The 20,164-nt window shown below is 39.0% G+C and overlaps 2 protein-coding genes and 1 long non-coding RNA gene across 3 annotated transcripts; 2 read left to right on the plus strand and 1 right to left on the minus strand.

Annotated features, from left to right (window-relative positions):
- The first annotated feature begins 180 nt into the window (after positions 1-180).
- LOC115236675 (glycoprotein-N-acetylgalactosamine 3-beta-galactosyltransferase 1-B-like) lies at positions 181-2,619 on the plus strand. The gene is made up of 5 exons (XM_029809272.1): positions 181-198; positions 283-451; positions 577-1,660; positions 1,739-2,040; positions 2,206-2,619. The coding sequence occupies exons 3-5, from the start codon at positions 820-822 to the stop codon at positions 2,440-2,442; spliced, it is 1,380 nt and encodes a 459-aa protein (XP_029665132.1). The 5' UTR covers positions 181-198; positions 283-451; positions 577-819; the 3' UTR covers positions 2,443-2,619.
- A 142-nt stretch (positions 2,620-2,761) lies between these two features.
- LOC115236676 (hemocytin) lies at positions 2,762-19,766 on the plus strand. The gene is made up of 28 exons (XM_029809273.1): positions 2,762-3,531; positions 3,677-3,829; positions 4,006-4,133; positions 4,220-4,379; positions 4,454-4,581; positions 4,672-4,767; positions 4,985-5,337; positions 5,433-6,009; positions 6,219-6,506; positions 6,615-7,048; positions 7,172-7,433; positions 7,519-7,749; positions 8,036-8,261; positions 8,319-8,524; positions 8,597-8,956; positions 9,226-9,564; positions 9,640-14,182; positions 14,265-15,466; positions 15,804-16,157; positions 16,378-16,491; positions 16,590-16,811; positions 17,599-17,882; positions 17,972-18,250; positions 18,338-18,595; positions 18,683-18,883; positions 18,982-19,060; positions 19,159-19,311; positions 19,391-19,766. Exons 1-28 carry the CDS (start codon positions 3,422-3,424, stop codon positions 19,579-19,581), a joined length of 11,931 nt encoding a protein of 3,976 aa, XP_029665133.1. The 5' UTR covers positions 2,762-3,421; the 3' UTR covers positions 19,582-19,766.
- Positions 4,985-20,101, minus strand: LOC115236677. The gene is made up of 6 exons (XR_003884225.1): positions 19,978-20,101; positions 18,771-18,847; positions 16,599-16,733; positions 5,752-5,936; positions 5,208-5,382; positions 4,985-5,126 (listed from the first exon to the last, which is right to left on the minus strand). It is a non-coding gene; the product is annotated as an uncharacterized LOC115236677 (long non-coding RNA).
- Positions 20,102-20,164: the final 63 nt, after the last annotated feature.

The raw sequence follows: 20,164 nt of genomic DNA on the forward strand, positions 1-20,164 counted from the left end.
AAAAAAAAAAAAAATAGCATTTGAACGTCGATTATACACATATATATTGGGAGGGAGAGGGGGAAAAGGATTACGTAAGTTAGGTTAGGCAAACATATGTTTATGTCACCTGTTGCTTCAATATCGAATATTGTGATCACATGTATATATTTATATATATATATATGTACCACTGTGTGTACCACTATATGTTACATTGTATGTAGTTTGATCGCTTTTTACTTTTTAATATTTTTTCTGCTGGATTATTTAGCAGTAAATACCATAGATTGATCGTCGCAGGTGTGTTTATAGTGTAAAAATGTCGGATATATAATTTTACACAAGTATGTAAACGCTTCAAAATATACTCTTCATGTCAATTCATTGAGTAATATTATAAATGATTTTGCGATGACTTCATTGCATGTTTTTATCGACAATACAAGCGTGTGCAAAATGCATACTGCAGGTAATATATTACTAATAATTGTAATAAAAAATCAATTGATAATGATAATAATCAATGATGATAAACTAATAAACGTGACATATTCAATATAAAAATAAATTAACTCTATTATATGATACTTGCAGTTTGGTCAGATTATATAGATCAACTTTACAAATAATATGAAGATATGTATAAATTTAAAGTATGCAAAAGAAAAGATCTTGATGAGATAACTAAGTTCAACGAAGGTCAAATATAATGATCAAAGACATGAATGCAAAGTAAATTCTACTTGACGGTTGGCATTATTTGACCACTTGGCATTAGTGTCGAGAGAACTGAGTTATTATGTGTTTATCGAATCCAATTTTTGCTGTGATGACAAGATGCGACTTCGATTTTTAAAACAAAAATCTGTATTTCTGATTGGTTCAGGAATTGGCTTTTTTTTTCCATTATTGCTATCTTTATTAAGGAATATATTTGTGATTGATTCAATGTGTGAACGAGACCAGTCATTGTGGCAACCTAAATATTATCTGAGTAAGGAACCTCGCGATGAAGAAATTATTTTACAGCATTGGGAAAAAATGAAGTGGTCATCTGGCAATTTTAATATCGTTACATACTACACTTGGTTGGCAGCGCAAAACTTGAGATTACACAAACTTGATTTAGATAGATATTTATATGGTCCCCAAAAAGGATACAATACAAGAAAGAATGAAAGCGTGGAATGGAACTGGTTAAAAGAACGAGTGTCTATCACATGTATGGTTTTTGTAGAAAAACTCAAATTGGGGAGATCAATCCGAACTACATGGGGTAAACGCTGTAATAATATTTATTTCTTTGGACACCGTTTGAAAGATGCCGAATTGCCCATTATAAATATAAATACAAAGATTGTGTCTTCCTGGCAATTGCTGTGCGAAGCTATGAATTATATTTGGAAAAAAACGGCGGACAAATTGGAATGGATTATTTTCGTAAAAGACAATACTATAGTCATACCGGAGAATCTGCGCTATATGATTGCTCCGTTAGACCACAGAGATGATTACTATCTGGGTCATCCAATAGTTCTGTGGGGTCAGACTTATAACGTTGCTCAATCTGGATATGTTCTTAGTAAAGGGACACTGGCTAAAGTAATACAAATGTTCAATACTACAGAAAAGTGCATTGCAGGTGGAAAGTATTGGAAGAAGGAAGATTATTATCTTGGTAGATAATGTGATATTTTTATACAAATTTCAGACACACTCTTTATGTATATTATTGATTTTTTGTGTCTTTTTACAGGAAAACACCTGTCGTCCTTGGGCATACGTCCATCTGATACCAGAGATCAGTATTTGAGAGGTACTTTTCACGGTTATTCTTTACAAAATCTTCTATGGGGTGTTATCAGACCAGATAGCTACTTTACACATGCTGTCTATCCAACGAAAGGAGAATGCTGTTCGCCAATATCCGTGACTTTCAGCGTCAATGAACCCGACAAAATGCACATGCTAAATTATTTGCTATATCACTTTCATGTTTTCAACAGTGAAAGCAAATTTGGCAACATATCCGCTAAAATTCAAATACCTGAAGACAATGTAAGTCCTAACATTATGTTAGTTTGATTCCGAAGCTTTTCGTCTAATAAATATTAGAGTATTAATTATTTATCACAATCAGATTTAAATTTAAATTACTTTTGTTCGAATATATCGCAATAGAGAAATATAGTGATAATAATCGAACGTTTTTGTGTATTCTAGGTATGGAAGATTGCACTGCAGGAGGAATTCAACATCACACATTTGAACGATATATCGAGTGACGCTTATTACGAAATATGGCACTCGAAATATTCGGAACCAGGACAGCTAAGAATTGCTAAAAATTATCGAATGACGTCGGATGTGCTAAATTGTTTATTGACGAGTTACAAAACAGGAAATACGTCTGCGTTTAATTGTAGAAGTAAAACTGTCTTCGACAGTACAAAAACCTGAGCCACTAAAACAGCTACTAAAACATTATTTAACAGCCTTACATTATAATTATCAAGATAGAAGATTCACAAAAAATCAATAGACGGTGAATATCTTTAGTCTTGTAGTACACAATTATCTATGCATTAAGATTACGTTATAAATTTTGACAGATAAATATATAAATAAAGATAACATTATTTGATCTAATTTATTTAGTTTACTGTATAATTAATTTGATTAGATGTGCTGTGTGTAATTTGCATTATTAATAGGAAATGGTTGATAATTACTTTTCCTGTGCTTTATCAAGCCAATTAGTGGCTCATTAACGTCTACAACAAAAGCGATAAATTAATCTCGTTTCTAAAATACTTTCGCAGAAACGTGTCTACCACAACTTTCACGAACTTTGAATCATTGATATAAAAACAGTTATAAACATGTTATTATATGACAATGAAAATTATGCATTTTTTTTTTTAACTTTGATATATATTTTATGTGTTTATTTCTATATTTTGAATGTACTTAAAATCTGCGCACATAGGATATATAGAATCAGAAATCAAAATTTTTATAACTAATAGTTTAATGGTCTTATGCATGGAATCTTTTAATGCTGCAAGAAGAAAGTTTATGGACAACATAATAATTATAGTTTATATATTTTTTATATATGACAATTCTTTATATTATATGTTTATCGAGATGCACACACAATGTAATTGACTTTTTATATACAAGCACTTTATATACAAAATACATATACGCATCGTGTGCAGCCGGTTGACCTATATTTTTCATTTTTCTCGTTTATCAAGCGCGACCTGTTAGCTTATCACTTATCCGTTTCCTTCTAGAGGTAGATATATAAAAGAGTCGTGTACTCTGAGTCGCGCTTTTTAAAAGTGTTACTTGGTTCGCGCATTTCAGAAAGGATAAATGTGAATTCTTGTCTGGCACGCTAATATGGGAAGTTGTATCTCGTATTGATAACATGGTGCCGTTACAGATACTTGGATGTTCATTTTTGCTAATTATTGTTACAAACGATATAATACAAGGATATGGATATTCGGTGGATACGAATACAGAAGAAGCAAACGAGTTAGTATTTTACATATTTTTTGTTATAAAAGAAATTTTGTTTATATTGTTATTAGAAAAATTACATTTTGTTTTATCTATGTATGTTTATTTATAAAAATACAATATATATATATATAGTATACTTGACTTTTTTTGTGCACAGAGAGGGAAATATGCTGAACGATGCGCCAGATGCAGCTATTGAAGATTCTTATAATGTTAAAAACAGAAAGGGTGGAAGACGCGTATTCGCGGGAGGTTGTGCCCGTAGACCGGATGCGCCTATAAACGGCAAGATTAAATGTTCTTTGGACAGGTACTTGTGTCTTGTCAATAATTAATTGTCAATTTTTTTATTAAATATATTTGTAACATTAATTTTTTTGAAGAAAATTAAAATTTCCAAATATATTCTATAGATAAACTAAAGTACGTAAAACATATTGAAAAAAAGTATAATAATATAATAATACTTTGTGTGTGATGATACAGTGGCTGTACTGCAAGCTGTGCGGCAGACTACAAATTTCCGAACGGCGCGTTTCATCTGATGATCACCTGCATCGATAAGGAATGGCACATTGAAGGAAACGAATGGAATTCGATACCACATTGCGAACGTACGTAGGAAAATTACGCGTTTCCATCTTCAAGTTGGAAAATTCGGAGATGACAAAACGATTTTAATCAAATTTTTTTTTCATAGCGATTTGCATGCCCGAGTGTCAAAACAAAGGCATATGCATCGCACCTCATCATTGCGACTGTCCCGAACATTTCAGCGGCCCGCAGTGCCAATTTGAAGATAAACCGTGTTTGAATTATCCACCGCCCGTGCTTAATTCTTATAAGAAATGTAACTCAAAGTAAGTGATATATCTGTAGATCTTATTGCTATTTTTTTACTGTTTCTCTAATTTTGTGAATTTTATTTTTTCAGAACGTGCACTGTCTCCTGCATGAAACATTTTACTTTCCCCGACAGTTCGTCCGTCGCCAATTTAATATGCAAGAACGGGAGCTGGAAGCCAACCAGAAGTGATTGGGTATCGATTCCGGATTGTGAACGTACGTCTACACGACTATTAAATCTTTATGTGTGCCATATAAAATTGCAACACACTTGTAGCATAATTTAACATAATTGTATTTCGACAGCTGTGTGCGAACCGCCTTGCCAAAACGGCGGCAATTGTCTACCGACGAATTTATGCCAATGTCCACAAGATTATCGAGGACCTCAATGTCAATACTGTAAGTGTAAAAAGATGTATCACATAACTCATAATTTTATTTTATCTAACGCAAAGAATATATACATATATTAATAACATAAGAATATTTTGTAAATTAATAAATTTTTATATAAATCTCTATCGTATATGTATAGATTTATATACACATATATTATATATATTTTTTTATACAAATTATATTTCTAATTTAATCTCCCATCTAATATGGGTGGCAGCTGCCGATTCTTGCGATGCCGAGAAACTACGTTTCAACGGCGGATATTACTGCACCGGCGACAGCGAGACATATTCCTGCACGCTGAATTGTCCTGCGGGAGTGGAATTCGAATTCCCACCAGCCACAGCTTATACCTGCACCTATGATAAGGGCGTCTTTGAACCGCAGCCGATACCGCAATGTAAGGTCGACAATAACATTAAGATCATCTCACTCGGTACCTCCTACAACACCTATGTACGGGAATCGAATCACTCATGGTCGATGCACGATGTTTTTGGCACGAAAAATTCTCAAGAAATTCATAACGGATATCACGGCGTTCACGGTAGCGATGCGTCCTCATATCCGGTAAATAATATATCACATTCGTAAATTCATCATACATAATGGAATCTGAAATGAGAATGAAGTAATTAATTTGTGTTTCTTATAAAATTGTGTAGATTGAGTCCAATGGCGTAATAATCGAGATGAGTCGACCGAGACCTAAGACGTGCTTTACTTGGGGCGGTGCACACTACAAGACCTTCGACGATAGAATTTATAGCTTCAACAGCGACTGCCCGCACATGCTTCTTCGGGAGACGCGAGACGGCGTCTGCACGATTGTAGCGCTTAATGGTCCGGGATGCAAGACCGGATCGTCGGGTCGTCGTTGCGTCAAAATCATAAAGCTGTTCGTACACAACAAGGAGTATACGCTCACCAGCGACGAGACGGGAATGCCAGCGTTCTTCAACGGCAAACGGTCTTTACCAATACCTGTATACTTGCCCGGGTTGCGTGTGGACAAGTCTGCTCACTTCATCATTGTTTCTCTTGACTCGTTGGGCATGAAGTTAAAATGGGACAGCGCCCTGCTACTGCAGATCGAGGCGTCCGAGAGTATGTGGAACAAGACGACCGGTCTGTGCGGCACGATGAATGACGATCAAAATGACGAGTTCCTAACAAAAAGCGGAAGTTACGCTAGCAGTATATTGGCATTGGCGAATTCTTGGCGTGTTGACGATTTTGGAGGTAACGAGAAACGACACCAAACCGTCTTGTAATAAATTATATTTGCATTGGTGTAGATCAATGATATAATGTACAAATTATAAAACTATATATTTATATTGTTTTGTATCTCCGACATACATTTTGAAAATATTAAACCATCATAACAGATATAGATCTACCATTATGACAATTGTGTTAGTTATAGCAACCTGTTTTTCATTTTGCAGAAAAGTGCGACGACTATCCAAGTACGCGACACGCGTGCGAATCGAGAGATAAGTTTGCTAGAGACGCTTTCGAATTTTGCACCGAGTTACTCTCCAATCATAAATTCAAGACTTGCGCCAATACGATAAATTTTTCCGAATTGACCGAGGCATGCTTGTGGGATTATTGCGCGTGTGAGCACGATGACAGAAGGAAATGCGCCTGCGATACCATGGATGTTTACATCCGCCAATGCGCTCACAAGGGAATCGCGCGATTAACCGCATGGAGGAGCAACGATACTTGTCGTAAGCCGATTTAAAAATGTTTTATGTGATCAGTAATCTTAATTGTAAAAATTAAGATCTTTGTGTTCCATTTATTTATTGTAAATAAACAAATAAATTATTTTGTAGCGATTTTTTGCGATGGTGGACGAGTATATCTATCATGCGGCCCGAAGGTGGAAGCGTCTTGTTCTTCCGGTATCGAAGTGAACCAGGAAATCTCTTCTGAATGCGAGGAAGGTTGTTTCTGTCCAGCAGGTACTTTGGAACACGGAGGCAAGTGCATCTTTCCAGAAGAATGCCCGTGTAGATTGAGGGGTAAATTGTTCCAACCGGGTACGAGCGTGCAAAAGAAGTGCAACACTTGCACATGTATTTCCGGCAAATGGGTGTGCACGCAGATACGTTGCGGCGCCAGATGCGCCATCGTGGGCGACCCGCATTACACCACGTTCGATGGCAAGCATTACGATTTTATGGGAAAGTGCAAATATTATTTGATGAAGGGAGAAAATTATTCGATCGAGAGCGAAAATGTCCCATGTTCCGGAGCGATATCCGAGGTCAGAGAAATTATCAGAAAGAAGTTAATACACCAAATAATTCTGTTAATTTTATGAATTATCGTTTATTTTTCCGCATCTCATTATTTTCACCTATTTCTGATTAATTATTATTTATTTCAGAATTTGGGCTTTACTTTCGTAGGCTCTCCATCATGCACTAAAGGCCTTACGATTAATTTTAAGGATACCGTTATAAAATTAAAGCAGGGTCGCCAGATTACGATAAACGGCGATGAGGTAATAAAATTTCCGATGCTGTTCAATGGTGCTCGAATACGAACCGCGAGCAGTATATTCGTAGTGATTCAGTTGCCAAATGCTTTGGAAGTATGGTGGGACGGTGTATCGCGTGTTTATATCAATGCTCCAGCCGAATTTCATGGTAAATTCTTTTTTTCTACTAATACCAGAAATACAATCATATCTTTGAAGAGAGAGCATTTTTGAATAAACTACCGTTCTTACAGATCGAACGAAAGGACTTTGCGGGACGTTTACTGAAAATCAAAAGGATGATTTCATAACGCCTGACGGTGATATTGAGACCGCAGCGATTGTCTTTGCCAATAAATGGAAAACGAACGAATATTGCATTGATGAGTTTGAAAGTGAATCAAAACATCCTTGCGATCTAAATCCTCAAAGGAGAGCGAGCGCAGAAGAATATTGTTCCAAGATACATGGTGATATTTTCTCAGGTATTTGTCGGAATTTTTATATCGTATATCGCACGCGTGGCTTTATTTTATATTTTATAATAAAATAATTTTACAAAAGTTTATATAAATATGACACGTACACTTTGCAACAAGCTACAAAATACAAAAAGAAAGTCTGAGCTACTATACAATTTAAAAAAGAAAATCGAATATCTCGCTTCTTTATGGATTAATTATCACATTTTTATTTATGTGTAATTAAATATATAATTTTATTCTAAATAGTTTTATACATAATTTCATTATTTTTATATTGTCATTTTAGACTGCCACTGGTACGTTGATCCATTAGAATTTTATCGGGACTGTATGTACGATATGTGCGCATGCGATACCGATGTAAAGTCATGCCTCTGCCCGATGTTGGCAGCTTATGCGAAAGATTGCGCGGCACTAGGTGTAAAGCTTTTGTGGCATGCTGAAATTGAGGAGTGCAAGATTCATTGCAGCGGTGGGCAGACTTATCAAATCTGCGGAAATAGCTGCACCAGGTAGGATATGCAGCAACAATATTTTTTTATCGACTTTACGTTGTTCATTTACCGCAGATCGTGCACGGATATATCCTTTTATCGAGACTGCAAGCAAGAATGCGTGGAAGGTTGCAACTGTCCGGAGGATCAAACGTTGAACGTAAACGGCGAATGTATCCCAATCGTTCAGTGTCCTTGTATTTATGCTGGTCGCGAATACAAGCCTAATCATCGAGAGATCCGTCCGGGCAATAAGGGACAGGAGATTTGTTCTTGCATAGGTCAGTATTCAAAGTATGAGAGCTTGCTTTTAACAACATTTTTCAATAAAAAATTCTATCTTTTTATTATAGGCGGCGTATGGGAGTGCCGATTAGCAACACCGGACGAGATTCGAGAATATCCACCGATCACGGATCTCCTCTGCCCTGCTAGCAAACATCTGGAGGCGACGGATTGTCAACCAGTGGAGCAGAGAACGTGCAGCAATATGCACATACCGGTCAAACGGACACCATTGGTGTGTACGTCCGGTTGCGTTTGCAAATCCGGATACGTCTTAGATATAGCGAATGGCATATGTGTCAAGAAAGAGGACTGTCCCTGTCTTCATGGCGGAAAAAGCTACAAAGAAGGCTCGGTTATACAGGCCGAGTGTAACACTTGCACATGCAAGGGCACCAAGTGGGAGTGCACGGATCGAACTTGTGCAGGTGAAATTTTTCTCTAAAATTTGCTTTTAATCATCACCATTATTTCTCTAAATATTTATTGATAAAAATTAAAGAACTATATTATATATTTCTTACTCTGTATGAAATACTTTTCAACTATATGTACAAAATATAAATCAAATATATTTGAACGAATGATTGTTTCTCATTTTTTATCGGTAAATGTATATTGTATTGTCTCGAGCGAAAGAAAATGTGATTTATTATATCGTGTTATATTATGATTCTTTGATATCTTCTATTGGCAGGAATTTGCTCCGTGTGGGGCGACTCGCATTACAAAACATTCGACGGTAAGATGTACACTTTCCAAGGCATATGCGACTACGTTTTGGCGAAAAGTGCGCTGAGCAAGGAAGAATGTTTTGACGTCTCGATTCAGAACGTACCTTGCGGTACGAACGGAGTCGCGTGCTCAAAATCGATCAAGCTCATAATTGGGAGCGGTGAAAAGCAGGAAGAGCTTGTGTTGACAAAAGGAAAGGAGTTACCGAAGGAAACTTACAAGAGAATGACGATAAGAAACGCTGGTCTCTTTGTGTTTGTCGATGTGCCGGATTTGGGATTGGTGTTACAGTGGGACAAAGGTAAGAAGCGTCCAAGAAAATATAAATTAATCGGATTTGGACTCTTGAAAGATTATTTTGACAATTCTCGTTTAGGTACCAGAGTTTACGTAAGATTAAATCCGGAATGGAAAGGCCGTACGATGGGTCTATGCGGCGACTACAATGACAATGCCGAGGATGATTTCAAAACGCCGTCTGGTGGAATATCCGAAGTCTCCGTCAATCTATTCGGAGATTCGTGGAAAAAAAATGCGTTCTGTCTCGAACCAAAAGACATGCAGGATGATGTCTGTGAACGGCATCCAGAACGTAAGCTGTGGTCATTAAGGCAGTGCAACGTGCTCAAATCGCCATTGTTTTCATCATGTCACTCGGAAGTGGAGGTCGAGCCATATCTGCGCAATTGTATCTTCGACACGTGTAGCTGCGATGCCGGCGGTGATTGCGAATGCCTATGCACGGCAGTGGCCGCGTATGCACACGAATGCAACGTTCAAGGCGTTCCCGTGAAATGGCGAACGCAAGAACTTTGCCCGTTGCAGTGCGACGAGAAATGTAGTACGTATTCGGCTTGCGTCTCAACCTGTCCACGTGAGACATGCGACAATTTGATGACCGTGAAACACAGCTCACACCTATGTGCGGAAGACACGTGCGTGGAGGGTTGCCAGTTCGACCCCTGCCTCGATGGTCATGTCTATCGGAACGCCAGTTATACAGAATGTATATCCAAGTCGATGTGCGCGAAGCCGTTCTGCATTGAGATCGACGGAATGACGTACTACGAGGGTGATCAAGTAAGCGGCGACGATTGTCAGAGCTGTTTCTGCAGTCGCGGTACAGTGACTTGTAATGGAGAGACTTGCACCAGCACTACTATAGCTAATATTGCTACCATGCCCTTGACGGAACCTCAAAAATGCGTGGATGGTTGGTCCATGTGGATCAATCAGGATCCAGAAGTAAAGGGGAAAAAATTGTTGGACGTGGAGCCATTGCCTAGTTTGATGGATCTTGCTAATATGAATGGATTAGCGATTTGCGACAGAGAGCACATGGTCGACATAAGATGTAGATCCGTCAAGGAACATTCGAATCCGAAAGAAACTGGCTTGGACGTAGAGTGTAGCTTAGAGCGCGGTTTGTACTGTCAATCGCATCTTCCAGATCTTCCTTGCGTGGATTTTGAGATCAGCGTGCTATGTCGCTGCTCCGAACCAATCACACACGGCGAAAATGCGTCAACGGAAATTGGGCCAAAGGAATGCGATGTAACGCATCCCAATTCGCCTCATGCGACCAATTGCCAGCTATTTTATCATTGCGTTCTCACACCGACGGGACATGAACTGGTGGAAAAATCATGTGGTCCCGGCACCTTGTACAATTCTGAAACCCAAGTATGCGATTGGCCGGCGGAAGTTGTACGTACGCGACCAGAGTGTTCGATCGCATCCGGGCTGACCACGCAAACCAGTAGCGGAACCGAATGGAGTGCCAACTACGAGAACACTGCGAAAAAGATAGTATCGACAATGAACGTATGCAAAAACGGTGAAACTTGGAGTGAATGCGCGATTCAGTGCACCAAGACGTGCCAGTACTATCGTCACATCCTGATGACGCAAGGTCATTGCAACGAAGGTACCGATTGCGTTGCTGGATGCATCTCGATCGATCAACCGACGTGTCCCTCGCACAAATTCTGGCGAGATGGTATCACCTGCATAGAGGCGAATCACTGCCCCTGTATATCCCACGATGGTAACTCGGTCGCGCCAGGCGCCGTCAGGAAGGAATCCGATTGCGAAATCTGCCAGTGCATCAATAATTATTATACATGCGATACAACTTTCTGCTACAACGTGTCAAGTCACGGAGAAGCGGTAGGAACGGGAAAAGGACCAGAACAGACCGAAACTGTCAGTACGCAATCGTCATTCAGTACGATCTCGGAAAGCACTTGGAAGATATTACCGGTTACTTCGTCGCCCTTGATCGAACACACGATCCTTATACAAAGCACAGTTACACCACCCGAAGAATGCGACGATGCAAACTACGTGCCATTAATACGAAATCTGCAAAAGAAAGTGACTATCCATGCTAGCAGCAGCAAAAATCCTGTATTACAATCTGAGAATCTGCTGATACATACAGAAGGAAGCTTTCCGTCGTCACCCGAGAAATTCTGGGAACCCGAGATAACAAATGCGGATCAATGGCTCGACGTCGAATTCGATCGACCTGAACCGGTTTATGGTGTGATTTTACAAGGTGCCGTAACCAAGGATAAGTTCGTAACCAGTTACAAGGTACTCTTCTCAGAGGACGGTCAAAGCTTCTCGTACACGCTCGATCATGAAAAACAACCGCGCGTATTCAGAGGACCTGCCGATAGAATCCAGTCCGTGAAGCAAATATTATATCGACCGATCGAAGCAAGAATTATTCGTATTAATCCGCTGACGTGGCATAACGGGATCGCTGTTAAAATAGAAGTGCTAGGTTGTAAGGATCATGTAACACCGACCATGATGATGACGACGATAACCGAACAACCGATAATAAAGACAACAATCCCCGAAAAGATTGTGAGACCGGTGTGCGAGGATTCAATGGGATTGGACAACGGGCTGATGGCTATTGAACAAATCTCGGTATCGAGCTCGCCACAGTTGATTCAAAATCTTCCGTTATCCTCGGAAGGAGTATGGCGTGCCACTTTAGACAATCCGCATCAGTATGTTGAGTTAGACTTTTTGGAGGCTCGAAATTTGACTGGAATCACGACCAAGGGAGGCGACAACGCTTGGACAATTGTATACAAAGTATTCTACAGCAATGACGGGCGTCACTGGAATCCAGTCATCGACGAAAATGGCAATGAGAAAGAATTTCTCGGCAATTTCGATGCGGAAAGCCGGCAAACAAACTTCTTCGAGAGACCGTTGCACGCGAGATTATTGAGAATACAACCTGTCAAATGGCACAATCATGTCGCATTAAAGGTTGAAATCCTCGGCTGCTATTTGGCGTATCCTGCATTAGAGATATCGGAAATCAAATCGACAACGACATCATCTTCGTCGTTCGAGCGAGAGTGCAATGTATGCGATGGAATCGATTGGACAATGTCGGACGACGAAGAACGCTGCAAATGCGAAGATCTTTATTGGTGGAATGGAGAATCATGCGTATCAAAACGGGAATGTCCCTGCGTGATTGGACATGTTTCTTACGCGGTAGGCAGCGTCTACGAGACGGAGGATTGTCAACAGTGCGTATGTGTCTTGGGTGGAACGTCCACGTGTTCACCGAAAAAATGCGGACCTTGTCTGGAACCGGGTTTACGATCCATCGTCAGCAAACTGTGCACTTGCCTATGTAAACCTTGTCCAACAGGCACGAGACATTGTCCTACAAGCGACGTGTGTATAAACGAGACCTCGTGGTGTAATGGTGTTCAAGACTGTCCGGATGACGAGAATGATTGTTTAGAAATAATCTCCACGACGCCTATCGCGGTTGAAGTTTCAGAAACAACAAGTACAATTGGTCTACAAGTTATAACGACTTTTGGCCCTATTCAAATTAATCCGTTACCATGCGAGGAACCACTTTGTCCACTTGGTTATAAAGTAGTCTTCAAACAATCATTCCAGCCGCAGGATAAATTGCATCACCATGTTAAAACAAATGTAAAATCCAAACATCGCAAAGGTTTTGGAAAGACGAAGGGATACAAGAAGCACTCGTTCCACGAGCGTCCGATGAAAAATCAAGATCATCAGTCAGCAGTGGAAAACATTCAATGTCCTGAGTTTATCTGCATGCCCAACAAGTTGCCGCCTGTTCTTCCCGGCAGCAAGAAGCCGGAGACATGTCCGGAGATATCGTGTCCACCGCAGTACGAAGTGGTGTTCGAGAGAACGAGCATGTACAAGAAACACAAGTGTCCCAAGTACGTGTGCCGACCATTGAGACCGCAGGAAGTGATCTGCAACGTCACCGGGAGAACGTTCAACACCTTCGATAACATGGAATATAAATATGACATTTGCAATCATATTCTAGCCCGCGACATGTATGGTAACGAGTGGTATATCACACTGGAGAAGCTGTGCCTTGACAAGCTTGGGCAGCGGCACTGCACTCGCATCCTAGTGATAATGCTAAACGAACGCGCAATCGTGCTCTATCCGAACCTGCAGGTGGATATCGACGGATATACCTTCACGGCCGAGCAGATCGCGCGTTTCGGAAATCGATTTCCCGGTTTCGAACTTTCGCGCACGGGCGATAGAATCATCTTCCTCTCGCATCGCTACGGTTTCTGGGTGATTTGGGACTCGAGTACCAACGTAAAGATTGGTGTCGTCGCGAAACTGTCTGGTCGTATAGATGGTCTATGCGGATACTTTGATGGCGATATCGCGAATGATCGCCAAACACCTGAGGGAACGCAGGCGAGAAGCACCATTCAGTTCGGGAACAGCTGGGCAATGGAAGATGCGGAAGAATGTGATCTACATGTGTGCCCGCACGACATCCAGGAACAGGCTTGGACAATTTGCAATTCCGTGAGAAGTCCGATGCTGCTGGATGCGTGCTCCGCGATCGTCGATCTTGACAGGTTAACAGATTTTATTAATTATTCATAAAAACTTACTATATATACATATAATTCAAATTATTACTAATATTAATTACCGCAGGTTTGTGTCTCGTTGCGTGGAGAGCGTGTGCTCCTGTTTGCGTTCTTCTAATAACTCTTATGAGGATTGCCGATGTCGCTTGCTAACGAGCTTCGTCGGCGAGTGCGAGGCTGCCGCCGATTCTGGCGCGAATTTATTGATAGATTGGAGAACCGTTTATGATTGTCCCGCGAGCTGTCCATCGCCGTTCGTTCATCGGGATTGCTTCCGCAGCAAATGCGAGATTACCTGCGATAATCTGCACGAGGTAGAACCGTGTCCACCGATGCGAGGTATCTGCTTTCCCGGTTGCTTCTGCCCGGACGGCCTGGTACGTCGAAACGATGCCGAATGCGTACCGCCGGCGCACTGTCTGGACTGCGTGTGCGATGGTCTTGGCGATGCCAAATTCATCGACTTCAATCGTAAAAACTTTAGATTCACCGGTAATTGCACTTATCTGCTATCAGGAAACGTGATGGAAAACGCGAAGAGTCAAAGGAACGGGACTCGCGCGTATCAGATTTTGATCACCAACGGGTATTGTGCCACCGGTATATGCACGGAGGTCATCACACTGCTTTACGACGAACACGTGGTTCAAATAAGACGTGCGGAATTATCGAAGGATCTGCAAGTATTGATCGACGATTCCCGAGTGGAAAGATTCCCATCTGACTACAAGTGGATCGTATTGGATCAAATGTTAACCGGAGATGTAACTCTGCTGGTACCATTCATCCAATTAGAGTTTGTCGCTTTTCGACAAAATTTCGCGTTTACCTTGAAACTACCTTCGCACATCTTCAGCGATGTTACCGAAGGTCTATGCGGTAATTGCAACGCCGACGCCGAGGATGGCTTTGAGAAACGCGATGGAGAGATCACGCGGGATGTCGACGAGTTTGGTAGATCCTGGTTGGTCGAGGATCTGCCGACGCAGTTGGGCCTCAGCGATCAGACGTGTTTCAGTAATCGCCAGCCTCAGTGCACGCCACCGCCAGTTGATGAAGATATTTGCAAGAAGCTTTTGGATTTACCACAATTTATGCAGTGCCACAACATCATTGATCCAAAACCATATATGGATTGCTGTTACGATGCATTATGCACTGGTGGAAACTATTGCGACAGCCTGGAAATGTATGCGAGAAAGTGTCTGGAAGCTGGTTTGTGTTCAGCTTGGAGAACCAATGAAATCTGTCCGTACGAGTGCCCTAAAGGTAAAATCTGATCTCTTAATTATTTTAATTGTACAATTTAATTGCACAAATATTTGTTGGTTAAAATAAAAGCAAAATTACACAGTATTTTGCTTTTTATTTAGTTTATAAAGTAATCTTTTTTTTACTAATGAAGATGATCATTATCGCGTCTTTAAAGAAATAAAACTTGCCATGTAGAGAAAGAAGCTTTAAAACATTTTTTTTAAATCTCAAATCAACTTAATCTTTGCTTAAAATAAAGTTTGACAGAAAATTGATTGATATTTTGCATTAACATAATACCAAATCTGTGTAAATATATTCCTTCAATTCAACAAATCTATTTTTTACTTAGATCTTGTCTATCAGCCATGCGGCTCTAGTTGCAAAGAAACATGCGATACTTTAAACAAATCGGACAATCCAAAGTGTGCATCCGGTCCTGTTGAAGGATGTTTCTGTCCAAAGGATTATGTATTCCACAATGATTCTTGTATATTGAAACATAACTGTTTTGTCTGTGACAAGGACGGTCATGTGCAGGGAGATATCTGGTATCCAGACAAATGTACCGAATGCAACTGTAACAATGGGGTTGTAAGTTGTCAGAAGACAGAGTGTCCTGTATTAGACACACTCTGCGAGGAAAATATGACACCTGTACTTGTCAATGGAACTGAGGAGAGATGTTGTGCCAAGTATTTATGCGGTGAGTTAACAGCATCATTAAAGAATATATTTCTAATATATGTCTTTGTTTATCGAAACTACCAATACAGAAAAGTTTTTGAGATGTGTAATTATACGGAGAGAGAAAACTTACTTATAAATTATCTTCTAATTGTATATATCCTTTCTTGTGTATATATATTTTTAAAATTAAATATAATGTATTAAAGTCACTTATTAATTTAACGATTTTTATGCAGCTCCAAAACCGACAGCTTTTACGATGTGTATTGAGTCACAAGAGCCAGAATGTGGTTTTGGCCAAATAATGAAAACGATTATCGACTCTGATGGATGTCATAAATTTATATGTCGTACGTATATGTACACATGATATCTTTTATAAATTATTTATCAGATTCTGTACGAAATCTTTCTAGTAAATTATACGACGTTGCGTGATTAATTTCAGAATGCCTACCTGTAAACGAGTGTCCTACTTTCGATGAATTTTCAAACGAAGTCGAGCAACTGCAGCCCGGTTTCGTACAAATGATGAATACATCTGGCTGCTGCCCGCGACCAAGTAAAATGTGTGATCCAGGAACTTGTCCTTCTGCAACAAAATGTCCAGATTATTATGATACTACAGCAATTATGCTCGCAGACAGTTGTTGTCCCACTTATGAATGCGGTATAATTTTCTCTTTTTCTAGCTACATATTAATATAACTTGTTAAATTGTGTGTGTGTGTGTGTGTGTGTGTGTGTGTGTGTGTGTGTGTGTGTGTGTGTGTGTGTGTGTGTGTGTGTGTGTGTGTGTGTGTGTGTGTGTGTGTGTGTGTGTGTGTGTGTGTGTGTGTGTGTGTGTGTGTGTGTGTGTGTGTGTGTGTGTGTGTGTGTGTGTGTGTGTGTGTGTGTGTGTGTGTGTGTGTGTGTGTGTGTGTGTGTGTGTGTGTGTGTGTGTGTGTGTGTGTGTGTGTGTGTGTGTGTGTGTGTGTGTGTGTGTGTGTGTGTGTGTGTGTGTGTGTGTGTGTGTGTGTGTGTGTGTGTGTGTGTGTGTGTGTGTGTGTGTGTGTGTGTGTGTGTGTGTGTGTGTGTGTGTGTGTGTGTGTGTGTGTGTGTGTGTGTGTGTGTGTGTGTGTGTGTGTGTGTGTGTGTGTGTGTGTGTGTGTGTGTGTGTGTGTGTGTGTGTGTGTGTGTGTGTGTGTGTGTGTGTGTGTGTGTGTGTGTGTGTGTGTGTGTGTGTGTGTGTGTGTGTGTGTGTGTGTGTGTGTGTGTGTGTGTGTGTGTGTGTGTGTGTGTGTGTGTGTGTGTGAGTCTGTATTATTATATTTTAAGTAATTCAAAACGATATGATACGAAAATCTCTTTAAGAAGTCGGTACCTTTTTAATAACATTTATTTAATAATATTTAATGATATTTATTGTGAAAAAGATATAACAAAAATATTGATCGATTATTTTATACTCGCATTAGTGCCTCCAAAAGACATTTGTCTTTATACAAACGATGAAGATCAAAGCAGGCAGCATGTAATAGCAAAACAGATTGGAGAGGAATGGAAGGACGGTAAATGCAAAACATGCCTATGCGAGAATTCGCATGACGGTCCTAAAGCAAATTGCTTAATCACGGAATGTCCAGATATGAATGCACATCCTGATATAGAAGATTATGTATTGGAAGAAATACTATTGGATGATAAATGCTGCCCAATATTTGAGCGTACTGCTTGCAGATGGAAAAACAAAATATATAATGTAAGAGAAAGTATAATAACATTTCGCATGCGACTGCAATCTTTTTAATATTATCGTTTAAAAGTATTTTTTAATATCACACGTTATAGGTTGGCGAAAATTGGAAGCCTAATGTCAAAGATGCTTGTCTTTCGATGTACTGTGGCAAAGATTTAAGTAGTGTTCAAGTATTAACTAAGATCCAAGAATGTAATTCTGTATGTGACTATGGTTACACATATCAAGCGCCTAATGACACTACTGTTAATTGTTGTGGGACGTGTGTCCAAGTTGCATGCATTGTAGAAGGCATACTTAAAAATGTGGGAGAGCAATGGTACTCGGATGATCATTGCGTAACATACTTTTGTGAATCAGCGAATGGAAGTGTAAGATTATTAATATAATTATTTAAATACACATTGACTAATCGATGAAATTGTGAATGTTTTGGTGTAACTAATATTCATTTTTAGGTGTATATACAAGCAAATACCGAAATTTGTCCAGAAATCGATCCGCAATTAGAATCAGAGTACGAGGTGGAAGAGGGTAAAATTCCGGAGAAGTGTTGTCCCGAATACGTTAAAACGGCTTGTCGTAGCGATGGACAAATATATAAAACTGGAGAAAGATGGAGATCTCTCGCGGATAAATGCGTCATCGAGACATGCGTTGGACCGAATATAACAAAGCACAAAGAGATTGAAGTGTGTTCAACACAATGTGCTCCAGTAAGGATATTTTATCATGTACACTAAATGACGTTTTTACATATTCAAATTGATGTATCATTAACATTGTACTGGTCAAATTCTAAGGGATGGTCTTATCGAGAATCAGAAGATGATAAATGTTGCGGAGAATGCAAACAAGCGTTTTGTGTATTTGAAGATACTTTATACCCACCTGGCACGACATGGTCGTCCGATGATAACTGTACTACTTATACATGCATGGAAAAAGATGGACAAGTAAGTTCGTTCCTAGGAAAAATAAATATTTTCATATTAGTTGGATGCGTTTTTCAGAAATTTGAATATATCATCTCTTTTTCAGAAATTAGACATATCATCTCTATTATATAGCAAATATATATATATATATATATATGCAACGAGCTGCTGAATCAATTTATTATGATCAATGTTGCAAACGATGTAATTTGAGCATCCTTAATATAGAAAAACAGATTAACAGTAAGTGTATAGAGAGAAAACGAGTGTTTTACATATTTGTAGTATATTCCTATCTTTTTTTGAAGTGTTTACTAATGTTCTTTATGATTGTTTTTTAGGAACATGCAAGACAGTTTTTGTGGATGCAAACAATACTATAGGTATGCTGGTTGCAAATCATCCTTTACATGGGAAATGTAAAAATTTAGATGTCATTGAGGGTATTAAACAATGCAGTGGAACATGTCAATCTTCAACATTTTTCAATAGCGGTAACAATACATACAAAATCTTTTTGCGATGCTTTGTTGCCACAATGATGAATTTGATTCATTTTCTTTTTTTATACAGAAAGTTGGAATCAAGTGAGTAACTGTTATTGTTGTCAAGCAAAGGAGTACATTGGTATCATTGTCAACTTAATGTGCGAAGATGGCAGAAGATTAAAAAAGCAACTAGCAATACCAAATTCTTGTTCTTGCCAAAGTTGCGCTTCTACAGACATTAAAAATGAAAATAGAAAAACAAAGAGCAAAGGTTAATCTGCAAAGACTGTTTCTCAACTATACATTTACTCTTTATTCATATATCTTAATAATGAAATATTTTTGTATTCCAAAATATCAAAAAGATAATGTAAGAGAGTATGTAATATATGATATACAATGAGAGAAAATTGAAATCATCTGTCTAAAATTTGTTGAAGAAAATATAAGATCTTTAAAATGAACATTTTTATTTAAAAGCATATATGTATATATAGAATATACATACTTTTGTTCATATCTGATTAAGTAAAACTTCTTAGCACTAGAGAAAGATAAGCTCTTCAGCAGAGTGAATGATGAAAAAAACGCTATGTTCACCTTTGAAACTTTTATATTTTCCTATATTTCATTTCAACAAATTTCAAATTGAAATTTTAAGAGAATATTTACGAAAGATTAAAAATGAAAAAAATGTAATTGAAAAATCTATTTTTGATTTTCTTCTTGCACTTCTCTAGGATGCGTGTACTTCTTTAACATCTATAATTTTTCTTTTATTGCAATTACGCGAATAATATCCTAGCATCTTCCCGACCGCAGCCTCTGTCTTGATCTCTTGATTCTCTCTGCACACCTC

The sequence above is a fragment of the Formica exsecta genome, unplaced genomic scaffold (assembly GCF_003651465.1).
Source record: "Formica exsecta isolate Colony F162 unplaced genomic scaffold, ASM365146v1 scaffold26, whole genome shotgun sequence".
In the NCBI taxonomy this organism is placed as follows: Eukaryota; Metazoa; Arthropoda; class Insecta; order Hymenoptera; family Formicidae; genus Formica; species Formica exsecta.

Coding starts and splice junctions, on each gene's coding strand:
- LOC115236675 (XM_029809272.1), top strand. CDS start 820: ATGCGACTTCGATTTTTAAAACAAAAATCTGTATTTCTGATTGGTTCA. Junction 1,661..1,738: donor GAAGGAAGATTATTATCTTG/GTAGATAATGTG, acceptor GTCTTTTTACAG/GAAAACACCTGTCGTCCTTG. Junction 2,041..2,205: donor TTCAAATACCTGAAGACAAT/GTAAGTCCTAAC, acceptor TGTGTATTCTAG/GTATGGAAGATTGCACTGCA.
- LOC115236676 (XM_029809273.1), top strand. CDS start 3,422: ATGGTGCCGTTACAGATACTTGGATGTTCATTTTTGCTAATTATTGTT. Junction 8,262..8,318: donor TGCGGAAATAGCTGCACCAG/GTAGGATATGCA, acceptor CATTTACCGCAG/ATCGTGCACGGATATATCCT. Junction 16,492..16,589: donor ATGTCATAAATTTATATGTC/GTACGTATATGT, acceptor GATTAATTTCAG/AATGCCTACCTGTAAACGAG.